Source organism: Phyllobates terribilis, unplaced genomic scaffold, assembly GCF_046119375.1.
Source record: "Phyllobates terribilis strain yellow unplaced genomic scaffold, ASM4611937v1 Scaffold_11__3_contigs__length_659146591, whole genome shotgun sequence".
Lineage (NCBI taxonomy): Eukaryota > Metazoa > Chordata > Amphibia > Anura > Dendrobatidae > Phyllobates > Phyllobates terribilis.
Genome location: NW_027362771.1, coordinates 107,653,458 through 107,672,497, shown reverse-complemented (window position 1 = coordinate 107,672,497; position 19,040 = coordinate 107,653,458). Strand labels below are relative to the sequence as shown.

The 19,040-nt window shown below is 43.3% G+C and overlaps 1 protein-coding gene across 4 annotated transcripts in view; it reads right to left on the bottom strand.

Moving 5' to 3' along the window:
• Positions 1-16,632, bottom strand: part of KDM3B (lysine demethylase 3B) — a 72,215-nt gene extending 55,583 nt beyond the window's left edge. For 2 of the 4 annotated variants that reach the window (XM_073651436.1, XM_073651438.1), the window contains exons 1-4: positions 16,216-16,631; positions 3,525-3,692; positions 628-741; positions 424-532 (exon numbers count right to left, since the gene is read on the bottom strand). In XM_073651436.1, coding sequence (XP_073507537.1) covers positions 424-532; positions 628-741; positions 3,525-3,692; positions 16,216-16,380 — 556 coding nt within the window. In that variant the 5' untranslated portion in view covers positions 16,381-16,631. Of the gene's footprint in view, positions 1-423; positions 533-627; positions 742-3,524; positions 3,693-16,215 lie in introns of all 4 variants that reach the window. The other 2 variants (XM_073651437.1, XM_073651439.1) reach the window with 2 other exon arrangements.
• Positions 16,633-19,040: the final 2,408 nt, after the last annotated feature.

The window sequence follows — 19,040 nt, the reverse complement described above, 5'->3', positions numbered from 1 at the left end:
ACATGGAGATACCTAATATGTGAAGGAAGGGAGGGGCGATAAAAAAAAAAAAAAATTAATATTTTTTTCAACTTTTTTTTTTTTTTTTTTTTTATTTCTTTAGACCTCTTAGGGGACTTGAACCTACAATCAATCATCAGATCATTGTCCTATATATCGCAATACCTATCTGTATGGAGAGCGGCTTGATGTGGCATTTGCGTCGGCAGTGCCACACGCCGGAAGCCGTACTATCCAACGTCACTGCCCTCCACTGAAACATCAGACAAAAAACGAGGAGCCAGACGTCAGGCTCTGATTCATGGTGCCCAAGATTTGGCCAACATAAATAAAATGAAAGGTTCCCCCACTTTTTTCTTACTAACAAACCTCCATAGAATTTCATCCTGCTTAGGGTAGATAAATATCCTCATTAATACATACCTCTTAAAATGATTTCTTGGGTTTTCCTTGAGTTAATGATGTCAGTGACTGCATCCCGCAATAACGGCTGCTCTTTTAAAACCAATTTGTGGCTGTCAACTCCCATCTGCTGGAATACAATACAAGAATATACATTAGATGTCTTTGAGACTAAAAGGCAAATTAAAAAATACCTTGTCTTTAATGACAAGACGCAGGTTCTACCTGATAGAGACGGAGAGTGCTGGCATCTGGGAGGAAATGCAAGATTTCTTCTAACAGGAACTCTATAGGGACCAGGGCTCCCAGACCCAACTTATCAACCAGGGTTGTGAATGTCTGCAAACAAAACATATCACTCTCACTGAATAGTTAACACATGAAGAGAGATTTCAGGACTGAATTATCTTTAAGGGAATCTGTCAGTAGGGGCAACCCTCCTAAGCAGTCTATACGGGCATGGGAGATCCTTGGAAGCTGAATATAGTGATAGCATGATATCTGCGATCTGATGTCTTATTCCAGAGAAATCCACGTTTTTTCTTATATGTAAATGAGCTGTTAAGATCTATGGGCCCGACACGGATTTGCATGAGAATCTGCCTCCAGAGCTTATTTTACATGAAAGAGGGAGTTATCAAGGTGAGACAAGTAATGCCCACTCTCTGCTCTTCTGATCTCACTGCAGAGCTGTGTGTGATTATAACTGACACATCTGCAGGTTCCTCTCAGCTTCCATCTCACAGGCAGACAGAGCTGCAATATTGTTACTATTCAGCAGAACTCAGAAAGCTGCAAAAATATGTTTGCAAGAAGACCAATTTCATTTCTCCTGTTGTGTGTTAGTTACTTCTATCACACTGGTAACTCTCTCTTTCATTTATAATAATCTCTTGAGGCAGATTCTCATGCAGATCAGTGTCCGGCCCATAGATCTTAGCTTAATTACATATAAGAAAATTATGGATTTCTAATAACACATTGGATCACAGATATCAAGCTATCACTTTATTCACCTTCCTATGACCTACATGTCCATATAGACGGTTTAGGAGGGTTGATCCTACTGACATATTTCCCTTTAAGTACTGTAGATCTTAGGCTTAGTTTACATCGGTTTTTTTTTACATATGTTTGGTGTATTTGCTCTTGAGATAGGTGCTAAACATGTTCATAAGCCCCCATGAATCATGTTTTTTTGCCAAAAGAGTATCCTTTTGGCATACACAGGGATGGTATGCATGAACATACCTTTTTTACCACTGTATAGAAAAGAGTAGCCTGCTTCGCTTTCTTATAAATTAAGAAAAAAGTAAAATTAAATTAAACTTTGCTTCGCATGCATTTTTTTAATTGGGTACAAATGGCTGATATATGTCACTGTTTTTTGGAACATATTGGAGGCGTACATATGGGGAATACTTCTGATGTATACCTTTGAGGGTAACAAAAAAAAACAAACAGATGTGAACAGAGCCTTAATTACATGCAATAACTAATACTCTACCCCTCTCACTGCAACCAGTTGAGAGATCATATTTACTGACCTATTAAAAATGCTACCAATGCTTTGAAAATACATGAACTACAATCAAGAAAAAGAGGGCTTTAAGGAAATTTGTCACCAGGTTTTTGCCACCTGATCTGACAGAAGCATGATGGAGGGGCAGAGATCCTGATTCCAGTAATATATCACTTACAGGGCTGCTTACTGTAGTTTTCTGAATACTGATCACTGTATAGCTCCGCCCACTGCACTGATAGGCAGAAAACTGCCAACCAATGGTGGGGCGGGGTTATACAGGGCTCATGAATAAGGAGGACTACATGGTAACAGGTTTACTAGTTCTCTAGTGGTAAAATCACTGTTTTATCAGCATATTATAAAAACTACAGCAAGGGAGCGAATAAGTGACATCACTGGAATCACAGTCTCTGTGTCTATATTATGCTGCTCTCAGATTAGGTAGCAGAAACCTGGTGACAGATTCCCTTAAAAACACATTCATGCTTCGCCACATCAACTGCCCATATGTGTGGGGGTGTCGGGAACCATATAGCTTCTGGCTAATTGAGCATTCAACTACTGATGGCATATGGGTAGACTAAATGGTTTCTCCAAGAATGAGATAAAATGGCATACCTGCTCTAATTCAAACTACAGCCCGTCCTAGTCACATGGCAGTATGGGCTGCAGACTGAAGACATACAGCTCCTGAGACCTGCGTCTCAACTGACAAGTATTGTAAGAAACTCATTGATGGTTACCGGAAGCGGTTGTTCGCGGTTATTTTGGTTAAAGGTTGTGCAACCAAGTATTAGGCTGAGGGTGCCAATACTTTTGTCTGGCCTTTTTTTTGGAGTTTTGTGTGAAATGATCAATGATTTGATTTTTGCTTCATTCTCTTTTGTGTTTTTTCCTTGCAAGCAAATTAAATGAAGATAATAAAGACCAAAGAATTTGTGATTGCAATCATTTTCAGGAAGAAACTGAGTATTATCTGACAGAATTGCAGGGGTGCCAATACTTTTGGCCAGCACTGTACATTTCAGTAGGTCAACATTTCAGATTTTAAAAACATTTTTCAAGCTGTTGTTATAAAGTATTCTAATTTACTGAGATAATGACTGTTGTGTTTTCATTGGCTGTAATCCATAATCATCAACACTGGCAGAAATAAACACTTGGAATAGATCACTCTGTTTGTAATGACTCTATATAATATATGAGTTTCACTTTTTGTATTGAAGAACTGAAATAAATTAACTTTTTGATGATATTCTAATTTTGTGAAATGCACCTGTATATCAGGGACTCAATTTGATCTCATTCTTGGAGAATAACTTTTAGGCAAAAGACAAGAAGTGAGAGTCATCTGCACTTGGCAATACAGATTACCTATTCCAGATATGTCCCCATAATATAAATCATTTTCACAATCAAAATGTCCAAACTACAAACTAATCTTTAACTCTTTGACTAATGTACCTACACTTTTGTTCTCCACAGTCTGACCTGGCATGGTGCAATGCTCCTGTATGCCGTGCATATGACTAAAGGTCAGATAGTGCAGGAAATGATAGTGTAGTTAGGCTTCACAGGTAACATGGAAAAGACTCACCAGTGCTGGCCAATGTGTGGGACAAATACGACTCCCTTGGACAATAATAGGTTCTTTTCTTGGTGACCAAACGAGTGGCCCTTCTAGCAAGATCACCAAAATATCTTTTCCATGGACTTGCACCCATGAATGTGGTCTGGAGCTTTTTTCATCAAATTCTACAAAAACCTGATAGGAGAAAGAAAAATAAATTTGGTTTTCATGGTGCGGACAAGGAGTCAATAGACAATATGGTTGTTACAAAAGAGCTAGACAAGTCCCAGGAATCAAAAATCAAAATCCAAAAGATGTCAGGATGTGCTCACACTATGGTTGTGGTGCATATTTTGTTACCTATTTTTCAAATGTATGCTTTTATAGCAAAAACATTGCATTACTAGAGTAAAAACACATTGGTTTGAGCACTGTCGTCATACTTCTCTCATGCAACTGGAGAAATAATCATTGTGTTCAAATTGAAAAATAATAATCAGAGTGGAAATTTACTTGATCTATATAGATTTATTTAATCAAGTTCTGCTCTACTAAAAGGCACCCATTGTGTCCCCGTAAGGTGCCTCCATAACCAGATATTCTCCCCTATAAGCAATTTCTCTTTAGATGTTTCTGATGGAGCATGCAACACTTCTACTTGGTCACGTCCTTCAATGAATCGGACATTAAAACCCCTGCATTAAATTAGAGTAAGGGCTCATTCACATGTCCGATTTTCCACGCAAGAGACAAACGGCCTGATTATTATTATCAGACTTTGATCAGAGTGTGTTTCTAGTGTCATCAGTTTTTCTCACACTGAGAGGGAAAAAAAAAAAAAGTTTCTCTGCCTTTTCTATTCTCACAATCCGTGAAAACCAGACCTCATTCAGATGTCAAGCAAGAGAGGTCTGATATTTTCATGAGCACATTGACTTGCATTGCCGATTTTGATCAGACCCTCAGATCAAAATTGAACGGCCCCCATAGCCTATCACAGGTACAAGTGGTATCCGTGAAAACAATGGATAGCACTCGTACACAAAAATCGGACGTCTGAGCCCTAAATGTAACTGTTGTATATCCCCATGGACAGCTATTTAAGCTATAGTTAAATTCCCACAATGAGTTTTTGATGTTGTGTATTTTTGTGGTGCAAAAAACATAGCATCTCATAGTTCTAGCAAAGTGGATGGGATTTATAGAGATCTCGGGCCCACTGTGCCTTTTTTTTTTTACACACTATATAAATTGACCTGCAGTGCATCTTTGAAATCAGCCACATGTCAATTTCTTTTGTGATCACGCTGAGTTTTGTGTGTGGATTTTTCTCCATAGAATTGCATTAAATACAGAAAATCCGCAGGTAAGAAACGCATACACCTTTTTAGTGTGTTTCCAATGACGGGATCAATAAAGTTTTGTCAATGCCAAATAACAGGAAATATCAAAAACAAAGTAGCTTTATTTAAAACAAAAACCACAGCATCAAAACGTGATAAAAACGCAAGTTTAAAAAAAAAAAACTCACTCAAAAATGCAACGACGTAACCTAATTTACCTAATAGGTGCAGACATGCTGCAGAAAATCTAAAGTATTAAAAACTCACCAAAAACTCATCGTGGGAACGTAGCCTAAAATAGCTTTGTATCACACAAGGCTATATTGCGTCATAATAGGTCTGTGTGCATGACCCCTTAGTCCATATTCTCACAATGGGAAAACCCTTTGTTGCATGTACTTTGTGGGCAGCGTTAGCGTGTAATTTGTACGGCCCCCGAAAGACAGTATAAATATCCAAATGACACTTGGCAGAAAGAAGGTTCCTCACCCCTGATGTATATGGTCACTACTGATGTAAACTATTGTCACAAAATATCTGTGTGTAAACAGGCCATGCAGGCATCATGTGCATACTGTACCATGGGAAGTTTAGCTTAGGGTCACTGCTATCTGTAAACCTTGGACAGGTCTAAAAATAGTAAGAAATATAGATGCAATCTCTGGTACTTTTGCAAAAATGTTATTTTATTTTTATATTGTAATTTCTGTACAGCAGATCTGTAGGCACAGAGAGTAAAGCTGGTCATGCACATATGTATAACTGTGATCTAATGCACAAGGGGGCCTCCTGACTCTTCTCCCACAGCAGATGTCAGGGAAGATAAAAATCGACTGTCCAAACCTTTTTGTTCTTAGATGATACACTGCCACCAGAGGTAACTGGCAGCAGCTTACTCCCTTCTTCCTAGTGAACACATGCATGCCTGACTGAGCCAAGCATAAATGAGTATGGGGTGGATGGGATTCCTGTCTCTCGGCATACTGCTCTATTTGTGGGCTTTTCCCTCTCTCTATACAGCCTGTGTAATTCACTCCATTCCCATTTGAAGACAGTATGTGAACGCTTCCCTATCTTCATTCTGATACAGTGGAGCCTGTCAGATCTGCCCTCTCAGAAGACTTGGATGCTTTCCTCCCTCTCCACACTCTGACTAGCTGTGATTATATTCTTCCCTCCTCAGTGCTAGCATCACTGTTTGAGAAAGAGTAGTAGTACAAAAACGTTAGACACAACAAGCTGTAATGTGAGATCCAGGTTAGATGCAGCAGCACCACTGGTGATGTACAGAAGTTGCGCATATTCTAATAGGTTGTAAGCCAGACACTGTGCACTACATTTGTGTGACTGGCGCCAAATACAAGCCTTATCATTGTGCACTACATCTGTGTGATTGGCGCCCTATACAAGCCTTATCATTGTGCACCACATCTGTGTGACTGGTGCCCTATACAAGCCTTATCACTCTGCCCTACATCTGTGTGACTGGTGCCCTATACAAGCCTTATCACTGTGCCCTACATCTGTGTGACTGGTGCCCTATACAAGCCTTATCACTGTGCACTACATCTGTGTGACTGGTGCCCTATACAAGCCTTATCACTGTGCACTACATCTCTGTGACTGGGGCCTTATCCATTTGCAATTCTAATACTATTCATAGAGGGGGTGGTCGCCTAGTAATTGTGAGTGGTTGTCTTATGGTATGTGCAGATGGTCAGGAGCCGCTGTGGGTTTGACGCTGTGTGTTATGCAGCGTCCAACCCGCAGCAGCCAGATGTTACAGCATAGTGGATGGATTTCTGGAAATCCCATGTCCGCTATGCGTCTCCGTGCACCTGCAGATCACCCGTGGAAAGTGACATGCTCCGCGTTTTTTCCAGACCGCAGCATGTTAATTTCTCTTGCGGGTCCACTTGCGGACTTTCCCCATAGACCTAACCTCTATGAGGAAAGACCGCAGGTGAAAAAAATAAATAAATAAATGGCACCGCTCATTTGCATAATGAGCGGAAGTCGCCGGCGGCTATTCCGCAGCTGGCTCTGGACAGTGAGCACATACCCTTATCAGTATTTTGCACCTGTGTTGCCTCCACTTTTATCAACCCCCCGTTGAGTACACTAGTTTTCTGACATGTGTTGGTATATACGGCTGTCTTTTTTTCTGCTATGTTTTTTTAACTTATGTTCTTTTGCTGTGTTTTTGCATCTGATTTTAGTGTAGGGACATGCAAGACAATGAGGACCCTTGACGTGAGTTGGAAGCTTGCGTATATTGGCCAAAATATCAACAAATACCTCATGCATAATATATTTGAATTAACATTTTTCATTTTTATATGGGATGCAGCCAAGCCCATCAGTTTTGGCCTTGTAAACTAGGGCGCGTGTCCTGGTGGGGTGCATTTACATAATACTGTAAATCTATCCTGCCTAAGCCAGACACTGTGGACTGTATCTGTGGGACTGGCACACTGTACAAGCCTTATCCATGTGCATTTCTAAGGGTATGTGCACACGATTGGTATGGGCATCACTTTGAACGCAGCATACTTTATGCTGCGTCCAAAGCGCTGCACGCAGGTGAATCCACATGTGTTCATTGAACCATCCGGATTCACCGCAATCAATAGATTGTATTGATCTAATTTCTCTTGTGGAAACTAGCGTCTCCGCAAGAGAAATTGACATGCTGCAGTCTGGAAAGACGAGCCGCATGACCATGTCCACATAGTGGACATGGGATTTCTTGAAATCTCATCCACTATGCTGTAACATCTGGCCGCGCAGATTGCATGCAACGCTAGTGTGCTGCGTCCAATCCGCAGCGATTACTGACCGTGTGCACGTACCCTAATACTAGGCGACCACTCCTCCATGAATTGTTAGGTTGTGAGTGGTTGTTTCATCAGTATTTTGCACCTGTGCTGCCCCGTCTTTACCAAGGGGTTGCTGCTGCATCTTATACGTGCATTCGTTTTCTGAAATGTGTTGGTAAAAATAGCTGCCTTTTTTGTTATGTTTCTGCACAGATTCTACTACAAACATAAAGGAAATGATGAAAGTGGACAACTCCTTTAAGCAACTGTCTAAATAGTCTTCAACTTTCACATTGATGCCCTATCCGTAGGATAGTGCATCAATGTATGATCGGTCGGGGTCCCACACGCGGCACCCCCGCCGATCAGCTATCATCAGTGCCGGAGGCCGGAAGTCCTTACCTGCAGTGCTTGGTCAAGTTGTAGTGGCCGTCGCTTGTTACTGTACATCCATCTCCTATTCAATTGAATGGGGGGCCGATGTGCTTTAACAAGTGCCGGCCACTACAACTTGACGGCCAAGCACCGCAGGTAAGGACTTCCGGCCGCCGATAACAGCTGATCGGCGGGGGTCCTACGGATAGGGCATCAATGTGAAATTAGTGGTCAACCCCCTTAATGTTGCATTTAGAGGAAAAAAAAATCAGTACAAAAGGTATCTATAGCCTTTAAAATTGTAAATTTACAGGTTCCATCAGAAAACTATTTCCCCATAGCTCTCATTCCTTTCTCATTTGGCGAGAGCAACTCCATTAAATACCGTTCATGTGATTCCTTAAAAACACTGCCCTATACATTAATAATTTCTGATGGTATTATTTATTTTTCAGCATCCTGCTACTTTTTGCTTCTAAGGCTGTGTGCCCACGATGCGTTTTTTCAAGCGTTTACGTTGCGGAATTTCCGCAGAGTAAATGCTTGGGAAACACTTGGTAAACCTTCCCCCATGGTCTCCAATGCAATTCCGCACTTTCAATGCCCATGCTGCGTATTTTTCCGCTCAAAAATCCGCAGCATGTCCATTAATTTTGCGGAAGCGCTACGTTTTCGCCGCCATTGACTTGCATTAGAACGCGCCAATTCCGCAAGACGGCATCTGTACTTGCGTAATTGGCGCGTTCTAATGTGCGGATGGTACCTGGGTGTAGAGGAGAGGAGACTCTCCTCCACACCCAGGTACCATTAAAAGCTCTAAAAAAAGAATAAAATAAAAAATAAGATTATATTCACCTTCCGACGGCCCCCGGACTCCTTCCCTGAGCTTGCCGATAGATCGCACAGGACTGTAGGATCTGCGGTGACGTCACAGTCATGTGACGGCAGATCTTTCAGTAGAGGGTACCGCGATCTGCCAGCAGCCAGCACAGCAAGACTGCAGAGGCCATCAGAAGGTAAGTATAGGTTTATTTTTTTATTTTTAACCATTCTCTCGGGTCACACTATATAAATCCATGCCGGTTGCATAGATTTATATAGTGTGACCTAGTTGTCAAGCACTTTCCAAGTGATGCTAAAATCGCTTGGAAAGCGCTTGACACCTGCATGCGGAAATGCATGTGAAGAACGCTTCATTTCCGCATGTCCCTGGCAGAAAAACGCATGTACAATCCGCATGCGTTTTTTCTGCCAGGGAGATGCAGAAACGCTCAGGAAAAAATCCGGAGCATTTCTGCATCGTGGGCACATAGCCTAACCATGGAAATTTTGAAACTACTAGTGGGTATAAACGTAAAAAAGTTCAACTCATTAAAAGAGAAAAGCTCACCAGGTTTATCTTGTAGAAACTGATTTCTTACAGTAGTTGTAATAAAATCTTACTTAGTCCAGGCCGTTTATAGATTTTAAACATCTGGGAGGTTCCACATTTTACTGTGCAATGAGGTTTTAACCCCTTTACCCCCGAGGGTGGTTTGCACGTTAATGACCAGGCCAATTTTTACAATTCTGACGACTGTCACTTTATGAGGTAATAATATATATACTATATATAATGCGACATGGTTCCAATTTGTTAGCGGACACCATGTCACAATTTGGAGAGCCCCTGTGTGCCTAAACATTGGAGCTCCCCCACAAGTGACCCCATTTTGGAAACTAGACACCCCAAGGCACCTATCTAGATGCATAGTGAGCACTTGGAACCCCCCAGGTGCTTCACAAATTTATTCGTAAAAATGAAAAAGTGGAAAAAAAAAATACTTTTTAATTTTTAGGAATCAATTTGTGAAGCACCTAGGGATTCCAAGTGCTCACTATGCATCTAGATAGGTGCCTTGGGGGGTCTAGTTTCTAAAATGGGGTCACTTGTGGGGGAGCTCCAATGTTTGGGCACACAGGGGCTCTCCAAACGCAACATGGTGTCCGCTAACAATTTGAGAAAATTTTCCATTCAATTTGTTAGCGGACACCATGTCGCGTTTGGAGAGCCCCAGATGTGCCTAAACAGTGGAAACCCCCCACAAGTGACCCAATTTTGGAAACTAGACCCCTCAAGGATTTTATCAAGGGGTATAGTGAACATTTTGAACCCAGAGGTACGACACAGAATTTGATAACATTAGGTCATCATATTGAATAAGTTGTCATTAGTCTTGAGCGCAAGTGCTCGCTACTTGAGTTTGCATCGGGTACTCAGGTATGCACCATGTACTGCGTGTGCTCGAGTCCCTGCCCCGCATGTTTCACGGTTATTAGACACCCAAAAAAAAAACATGCGGGGATCGCTCGTGCATGGCAGACAATCCCAGCAAAGTTTTTTTTGGCCGCGAAGCATATGGGGCGGAGATTCGAGCATGTCACTCAAATACCCACGATACTCAATGCATACCAGAGCACCCGATGCAAACTCAAGTAGCGAGCACTTGCGCTCAACACTAGTCGCCATATCGTCATCTTTTTTTCTTACTTTTGAAAAAAATCCCAACCCCATCACAACCCTAACCCCAACCCCAGCCCTAACCCTAGCCCAACCCTAACCCGAGAGTTTATTTTTTACGCCGTTCCTAGTGCGGTATAAGTGATTAGACGACTTTATTCTTTGGGTCGGTGCGAGTACAGCGATACCAGAATCATATGGGGTTTTTATGATTGACAGCTGTCACACACTAAAAGACGCATTTTTTGTAAAATCTAGTTTTTGCGTCGCCATATTTTGAGAGCTATAATTTTTCCAGATTTTGGCCGACCGAGTCATGTGACGGCTTGTTTTTTGCGGGATGAGTTGACGTTGTTATTGGTGCCATTTTCAGGCACGTGACATTTTTTGATCGCTTTCTATTCAGATTTTTGGGAGGCAGAATAAACAAAAACCAACAATTCAGGAATTGTTTTTTTTTTTTTTATTCTGTTCCGCGTGTGGTAAAATTGATAAGGCAGCTTTATTCTTAGGGTCAGTACGTTTACAGCGGTACCACATTTATATTGTTTTTCTATGTTTTGCACTTTTACATAATAAAAGCTATTTTCTAGAAAAAAAAATTTTTTAGCATCGCTTTATTCTGAGAGCTATAACTTATTTTTCGGCTGATGGAGCTGTATGGTGGCTTGTTTTTTAGCGGGACGAGATGACGTTTTCAGCGGTACCATTTTTATTTATATTCGTCTTTTTGATCGCGTGTTATTCCAATTTTTGTTTGGCGGTATGGTGATAAAGCATTGTTTTTTGCTTCGTTTTTTTTTTTTTTAACCGTGTTCACTGAAGGGGTTAACTAGTGGGACAGTTTTATAGGTCAGGTCGTTCCGGACGCGGCGATACCAAATATGTGTACTTTTATTGGTTTTTTTTCATAATATTTATTGATGGGTACATTATATTTTTATTTTTGGTGGATTATTTTTTTTTATTTATTTTTTTAAAAGTTTTACAATTTTTTTTTTATTTTTTTTTTTACTTTATGACAGTTTTTTTTACTTTGTCCCACTATGGGACTTTCACTTTTTTTTCTCTGATCGCCTGCATGGCACAGGAATGGAGCACCATCCCTGTGCCATACAGGCAGTCAGCGCTGGACAGGGAGAAGATAGTTTGGGGATGCACTGCGCATGTCCAAAAAATCTTCCTGCTGTCTGGTGACCCGGATGTTGTCATGACGACATCGGGTCGTCATGGCAACATCCAGAAAGCTGCGGCAGACAGCGCTGGAGGCCGGAAGAGGAGGTGAGTACACCGATCACCTACCCTTAGCCACCGCAATGCTGCGATCGACTTCGATCGCAGCATTGTGGGGGTTAATGTGCCGGGAGCGGTGCGGGACCGCTCCCTGCACATAGCCCCGGGTGTCAGTTGTGACAATCAGCTGACACCCGGCGGCGATCCTGCCCGCACAACCTGTGTGCGGGCGAAATCGCCAGGGAGTATTAATACGTATCTGGTCCATAAGGCCCAGGGCACAGATACGTACTAATACGCCCTATGTCGTAAAGGGGTTAAAATGTCACTGCATAGTAACCAATTGTACAAAACCAGGCAGCGGCTGAAACAGGTAACCAGTTGTCAGATGAGAAAAAAAATGTTAGAGCTCTTAAAACCACAACCACATAAATGGCAGTCAATGGCTTGGTCTTGAACTGGTTAATTAGCCGCAGTGAAAGTTTCATGTTCATGAAGCCAAGGGTTTCCTCGCCACTGATTGACAAATTTCTCCTAGTACAAGAAAAAAAAGCTGTTAGGCTATGTTCACACATGTTGTGTTTTTCTGCGTATTTTGCAGCAGATTTTTATGCTAATTTTCAGTTGCATGTAGCAGTACCAGCAAAGTCTATGAGAAACCAAAATTCTCTGTTCACACATGTTGCTTTTTGTTTGCTGCGTATTTTCTGCCTTGCTTGCGTATTTGGAAAATAGACCAGGTCACTTCTTTCAGCGTTTCGGCAGCAGAAAACGCGCCTGCATTTTTTCACTCATAGGAAGTAATGGGTTGTCAAAAGTACGCAGCAAATAAGCAGAAAATACATAGCAAAAAACGCAACAAATACGCACATTTTTTACGCAGCTGTTTTTCCTGCCAGAGAAAAGTTAGCAGCAGATTTGAAGCAGAAAAAAAACACGTGAACATAGCCTTAATCAACAGCATTAGGAGAAGAGGATCCAGGCGCTCACAATACTGCTGCAGCTTTAAAAAAAAAAATATATATATATATATATATATAGAATTTTTTTAATTTTTTTTTCTTTATGAAAACCACAGCAAGACAACTCAATGCTAGAACCATGGTCTCTACCCCTACTTTATGCTGCCCACAGATAGGGCAACGAAAGCCTACTGACACATTCCCCCTTTAAAGACTAAGTTAGGAACACAGATTTTCTCAGGTGTCATCCTATTTACTTCCAATTTTTTCTCTGAAGCAGGTATGTATTTTACTCATTTATATAGCGCCATTAATTCCGCAGCACTTTACAGACACTAACATCACTGTCCCCATGGGGGCTCACAATCTAAATTCCCTTTCAGTATGTCTGTAGTGTGGGAGGAAACCCACCCAAACATGTGGAGAACATACAAACTCCTTGCAGATGTTGTCCATGGTGGGATTTGCAGTGCTAACCACTGAGCCACCATGACAATATATTTAATATCCAAATGAGGGGGCTTCGGTGCACCTTGGCGTGGCCAAGAGCTCAGTGCACAGTTACGCCCCCTCTAATTGCACACAGAGCAATGTGATATGTTGATGACAGAGCTCATGCGAGCGCTGCCTGAACATTCCTGCACTCACAGTGTTATTACTAGCTCTTGTCTGCAGTAGAGAACCGAGCAGCAGTCACAAACCGGATCTGGTGATAAAAGCCAGCAATGGCACAGAGCGGCTGCAGTGTTCGTGCAGAGCCGCTGATTGTCATATTTTGATTGACTCTGCACCTTCACTTCTATGAAGCTGTCAGGGTCGGGAGACTTGCGGCCAGTCCGTCCATTGCGGTCTGATTTGCACAGACTTCTAAATCCGCCCTAAGGATGCATCAAATTTATAAACCAACATCCAAAATTTTGGCATGCAATCAGAGGCATATAAGCCTAACAAAATGGTCAGTCATTATGAATGCAACATTTATTTTCCCAGTAACAATTTTAACAAATTGTGAAAAGTAGTTGAGCTGTTCTAGCTTCTAAATCCACATGTACATTTTATAGTTAAAAAGCTTTTAATTATGCCATGCTTAAAGGAATATTCCAGTCTAGAAGGATTACCACCTACCACTTGATTGTCAGTGGTGGTGCCACCGTGGCCAGAAGATAAATTAAGCAGACCTTGCCTTACCTCTTCAAAGTCTATGGCACTGACGAAAGCCTAACAATGATCTAATAATTATCCCCTAAACTACAGTAGCATACCACTTTAAATCAAGCATCTAACTTCTGAAAAGAATAAAAGCAAACACTATTCGCCTCTTATTTCCACCCATCCCTTTCCTCCTGGTGTTTACTAGTAGCCAGCTAGTGGCCACAACAGTCACATACCACGGATTATCGGCATCATTGCTCAGAGCAGTGCCATCATGCCACGTGATTGTTAAGGCCACTTAAAAACAAACATTGGGGGGGTTAATGCAGTACTGGCAAACAAGAGGTAACATGGTTTTGTCTAGTTTGTTTTGTTGATGTTAATTTGCAGGCATTTTTATTTTTTCATACTGATAACCTATTTATTTAAAGGGTTATTCCAAAATTGTTAGGTTGTAGCCTCTCAATAGGATAGGGGATAAGTTTCTGATCGCTGGAGTTCCAACCACTTGGATCCCACAGGAACTAGGCTCTGCAGAGCTTCACCTTGAATGGAGAGGTGGCGCACCTTCTCAGTTTCCAGAGCCTCTGTCTTGGAATCACTGGAGGTCCCAGTAAGTTGGACCCTCGGCGATCAGTAAGATATCCTCTATTGTAAGGATAGGGGAAAACGTAATATTTTGGGAATAACAATTTAAGTTATATTTACAATAGAGATCTATGTAAATGAGCACTGAAGAACTTGTGCACCTAGAACTGATCCCACTACTGAGCAGAAGGGAAATCTAGAATTAAAGGACTGGGATAAAAAGCCATCAAGTTCGGTCATTCATGGCTGAACATCACAGTTGGCCCTGTGTAGGAGGCATGAAGTGTATATCTGATAATGATCATAAGGCCATGGCCCCACTATCAGTATTTGGTCAGTATTCGGTCAGTATTTTTTCTCAGGAGTTGGAGCCAAAACCAGGTGAGAACAATCAGAGAAAAAGTATAATAGAAACAAGTCACCAATTCTGCATTTATCACCAACTCCTGGTTTTGGCTCCCACTCCTGAGAAAAAATACCGACCGAATACTGATAGTGGGGCCGTGGCCTCAGGCTTAGAACACATGAATGTGGTTTCGGTCCGAGCTAAGTCTGTGAAAAAACTGATATCACATGGACAGCACTAGGACCAGTACTAAACTGAACTGTTCAGGTAAAAGTTTATTTCACAGAAAAAATCTGTGCGTGGAAAAAAATAAAATTGAAGCATGCACTATTCTCTTCCATATGTCGGATGCTACTCGCCTATTTAGGTCTATGGGGTGATTAAAAAAAATAATAATAATCGGACCCAATATAGGCACACTTGTGTGAACCTAATCTCCTCCTGTCCTGTACCAGTCGCCGTCACGTTTTGTTCAAGATTATTGTAATTGTGTATGTACACCCCTTTTTCACATTTAAAGCGCCATGGAATAAATAATAATAGATATACTAGCTGGAAGATTCCCAGGCTGATCACAGTGACGTCTGAGGGTATGTTCCCACGATCAGGAAATGCTGCGTGTTTAAAGCTACGTGTCTATGCAGCGGCCAGATGTTACAGCATAGTGGATGGGATCTCTAGAAATCCCATGTCCGCTACGCGTGCATCTGAGGCTGCGGATCACCCACGGACACGCGGTGCGTCTTTCAGGACCGCAGCATGTCAATTTCTCTTGCGGAGTCACTAGTCTCTGCAAGAGAAATTTGACCACTAGAAATTATAGAATGCGGTAAATACGCATGGTTCAGTGAATACATGTGGAGTTACCTGCGTTCAATAGAAAGCAGCAAAAATATGCTGCGTCCGGATAGTGGGCACACAGTCACATCAGTTAGTGAGTGTTATATTAGTAGGCAGATTCCCGGGCTGATCACATTATGTGCTATGGAGATCACTACAATGTAACATCAGTCAGTGTGTTATGTTATTAGGCAGATTCCAGCCTGATCACACAGGATCACTACTATGTGACATCAGCCAGTGTTATGTTAGTAGGCAGATTCCCAGGCTGATCACACTATGTGCTATGAAGAGCACTACAATGTAACATCAGTGAGTTAGGTTGTGTAGGAGAAACTTTGTGCAGCTGACAGGGGGCGCTCTGGTGGTGCACTGAAGTGGGGGGCACAGCACACACTCCGGGGGTCACTCATTGATCCGCACTCCTCTATATTTACACTGGGAGAGGAGCCGCAGTCACGGGCCGGGAGTGGGCCGGACTAGGCCGAAACTGCACACCGAGCCCCGAGTGAGTCCGAAGTCGGGAAGACAGCGAGGTAGAGGCGGGAGTGGCCACTTACCGCCAGCTCCTCGGGCGCCGCTCCTGTGAGCCCCCGCACAGTTCCGCCCTCCCAGGCCCGCTTCCCCAACGGGATAGACGGATCTGGGGCTCCCTCCCGTCCGGAAGAGCTCTCGTCAAACAGCAGCCTCAGCCGCTTCCCCACCGGGGACACCGGAGCCGCCATGTCTCTCCGGCTGGTTACCCGTGACCACTGCGCGATCACCTGACGTGAAAGAGCGAGCGAGGCCTCTGCAGCACCCGCGGACACAACGCGTTACACAACAACGCCGCCGAGCGGCTAAGAGCGCATTGCGAGGAGTCAACAGCGCCCCGTGTGGTGAGGAGGGAAACAGTCACCAAAACAATGCCTCAAACCGCCCTATGTCGTGTATAGTCCGGCCTCTACAACATATGCTCTAGCGCCCCCTGCTGACAGGGAATAGGATGCAGAGCAACCCACCCCTTCCACTGTGTGAGCAAGTGAGGGTTACAATGCACAGCGCCCCTAGTGGTTTGGAGTACACGGTGCTTGCTTATCCTGGAAAAAGTAAAGAGTCGATTGGTCAATACACCGTTGGAGAGGAGCTCCTTAGAGATAAAGAGGCGGAGGTGGATTCTGGTGACAGGAGCGGAGGGAAGTTAGTACACTCTAAAGAAAAGCGCATGCGCGGAGTACACGGCTCGCGACCAATGGGCGTGGCCTGTAGGCTAATAAGCGGAAGGATAGAGGAGTACACCGAGGAGGATGGCGCCTGGAAGGGGTGGGCCTGACCAACGCGGGGAATTGCAAGGGCTAAGCGGACGCATGCGCAATTCACTGCGAGCGACTATCTACAGGTCCTCCTCCACAGGACAGGGCCCTACCCCTATTATTTTAAAGGGGCTTAATAAAAATATATATATAAATTATTTTCTTTTTCTTTAAATGAGTGTCCAGCTCAGCGATTGCAGCCTTGTATGTTTTATTCTGAAAAGCTGTGGCATTAAGAGAAAGTATGCTGTGAAAAGCTGGCCAGGGAAAATGTTTAGGCTAATTAGACCAAGGCAGGTCCATGGTGGCTTCTCCCCACCCAGACCCCTCTGATTGACAAGTGCTCCTTTATACACAGAGACTGATCAGTTTAGGAGAAGCAGGCAGGAACCCACCTCAGACTAGTCCCCCAGATAGTCCCGGGTCAGCTGTGTTTACTCTGAAACACAACAGCATTTCAGTGTAAAAAAATACATGGCTGCAATAAGGCAGCAAATGTCCGATTCCTGCAATATTAAATAGAGATAACAAGTACTGCAGTACTCTCCAATACGCCAGCAAAAATGTAAAAAATTATAAAAATATATCGGCATTGAAGAAACATCTGTGTGCCAGGAATTTAGTAAAAACTCAACAAACTGAGGGAAAAAAATGTTCTTATAAATACAGCATTAAATTGCTATAATTTAATAAATACCATTAAAGCCGTATATAATAATGACATAATACCATAGGAATCCAGTAGATGTTAGAGTATATGTTCCGCGCTCAAGTTTGACACCTTACGCTACGTGCACACGTTTAGTGTTTGGTTAGTCTTTTTCCTCAATATACACTGCTCAAAAAAATAAAGGGAACACTTAAACAACAGAATATAACTCCAAGTAAATCAAACTTCTGTGAAATCAAACTGTCCACTTAGGAAGCAACACTGATTGACAATCAATTTCACATGCTGTTGTGCAAATGGAATAGACGATAGATGGAAATTATTGGCAATTATCAAGACACACTCAATAAAGGAGTGGTTCTGCAGGTGGGGACCACAGACCACATCTCAGTACCAATGCTTTCTGGCTGATGTTTTGGTCACTTTTGAATGTTGGTTGTGCTTTCACACTCATGGTAGCATGAGACGGACTCTACAACCCACAGAAGTTGCTCAGGTAGTGCAGCTCATCCAGGATGGCACATCAATGTGAGCTGTGGCAAGAAGGTTTGCTGTGTCTGTCAGCAATAATGTCCAGAGGCTGGAGGCGCTACCAGGAGACAGGCCAGTACACCAGGAGACGTGGAGGGGGCCGTAGGAGGGCAACAACCCAGCAGCAGGACCGCTACCTCCGCCTTTGTGCAAGGAGGAACAGGAGGAGCACTGCCAGAGCCCTGCAAAATGACCTCCAGCAGGCCACAAATGTGCATGTGTCTGCACAAACAGTTAGAAACCGACTCCATGAGGGTGGTATGATGGCCCGACGTCCACAGAGGGGGGTTGTGCTCACAGGCAAACACCGTGCAGGACGCTTGGCATTTGCCACAGAACAGCAGGATTGGCAAAGTCGCCACTGGCGCCCTGTGCTCTTCACTGATGAAAGCAGGTTCACACTGAGCACATATGATAGATGTGACAGAGTCTGGAGACGCCGTGGGGAGCAATCTGCTGCCTGCAACATCCTTCAGCATGACTGGTTTGGCAGTGGGTCAGTAATGGTGTGGGGTGGCATTTCTTTGGAGGGCCGCACAGCCCTCCATGTGCTCGCCAGAGGTAGCCTGAGTGCCATTAGGTACCGAGATGAGATCCTCAGACCCCTTGTGAGACCATATGCTGGTGCGGTTGGCCCTGGGTTCCTCCTAATGCAGGACAATGCCAGACCTCATGTGGCTGGAGTGTGTCAGCAGTTCCTGCAAGATGAAGGCATTGAAGCTATGGCCTGGCCCGCCCGTTCCCCAGACCTGAATCCGATTGAGCACATCTGGGACATCATGTGTCGCTCCATCCACCAACGTCACGTTGCACCACAGACTGTCCAGGAGTTGGCGGATGCTTTAGTCCAGGTCTGGGGATCCCACAGGAGACCATCCACAACCTCATCAGG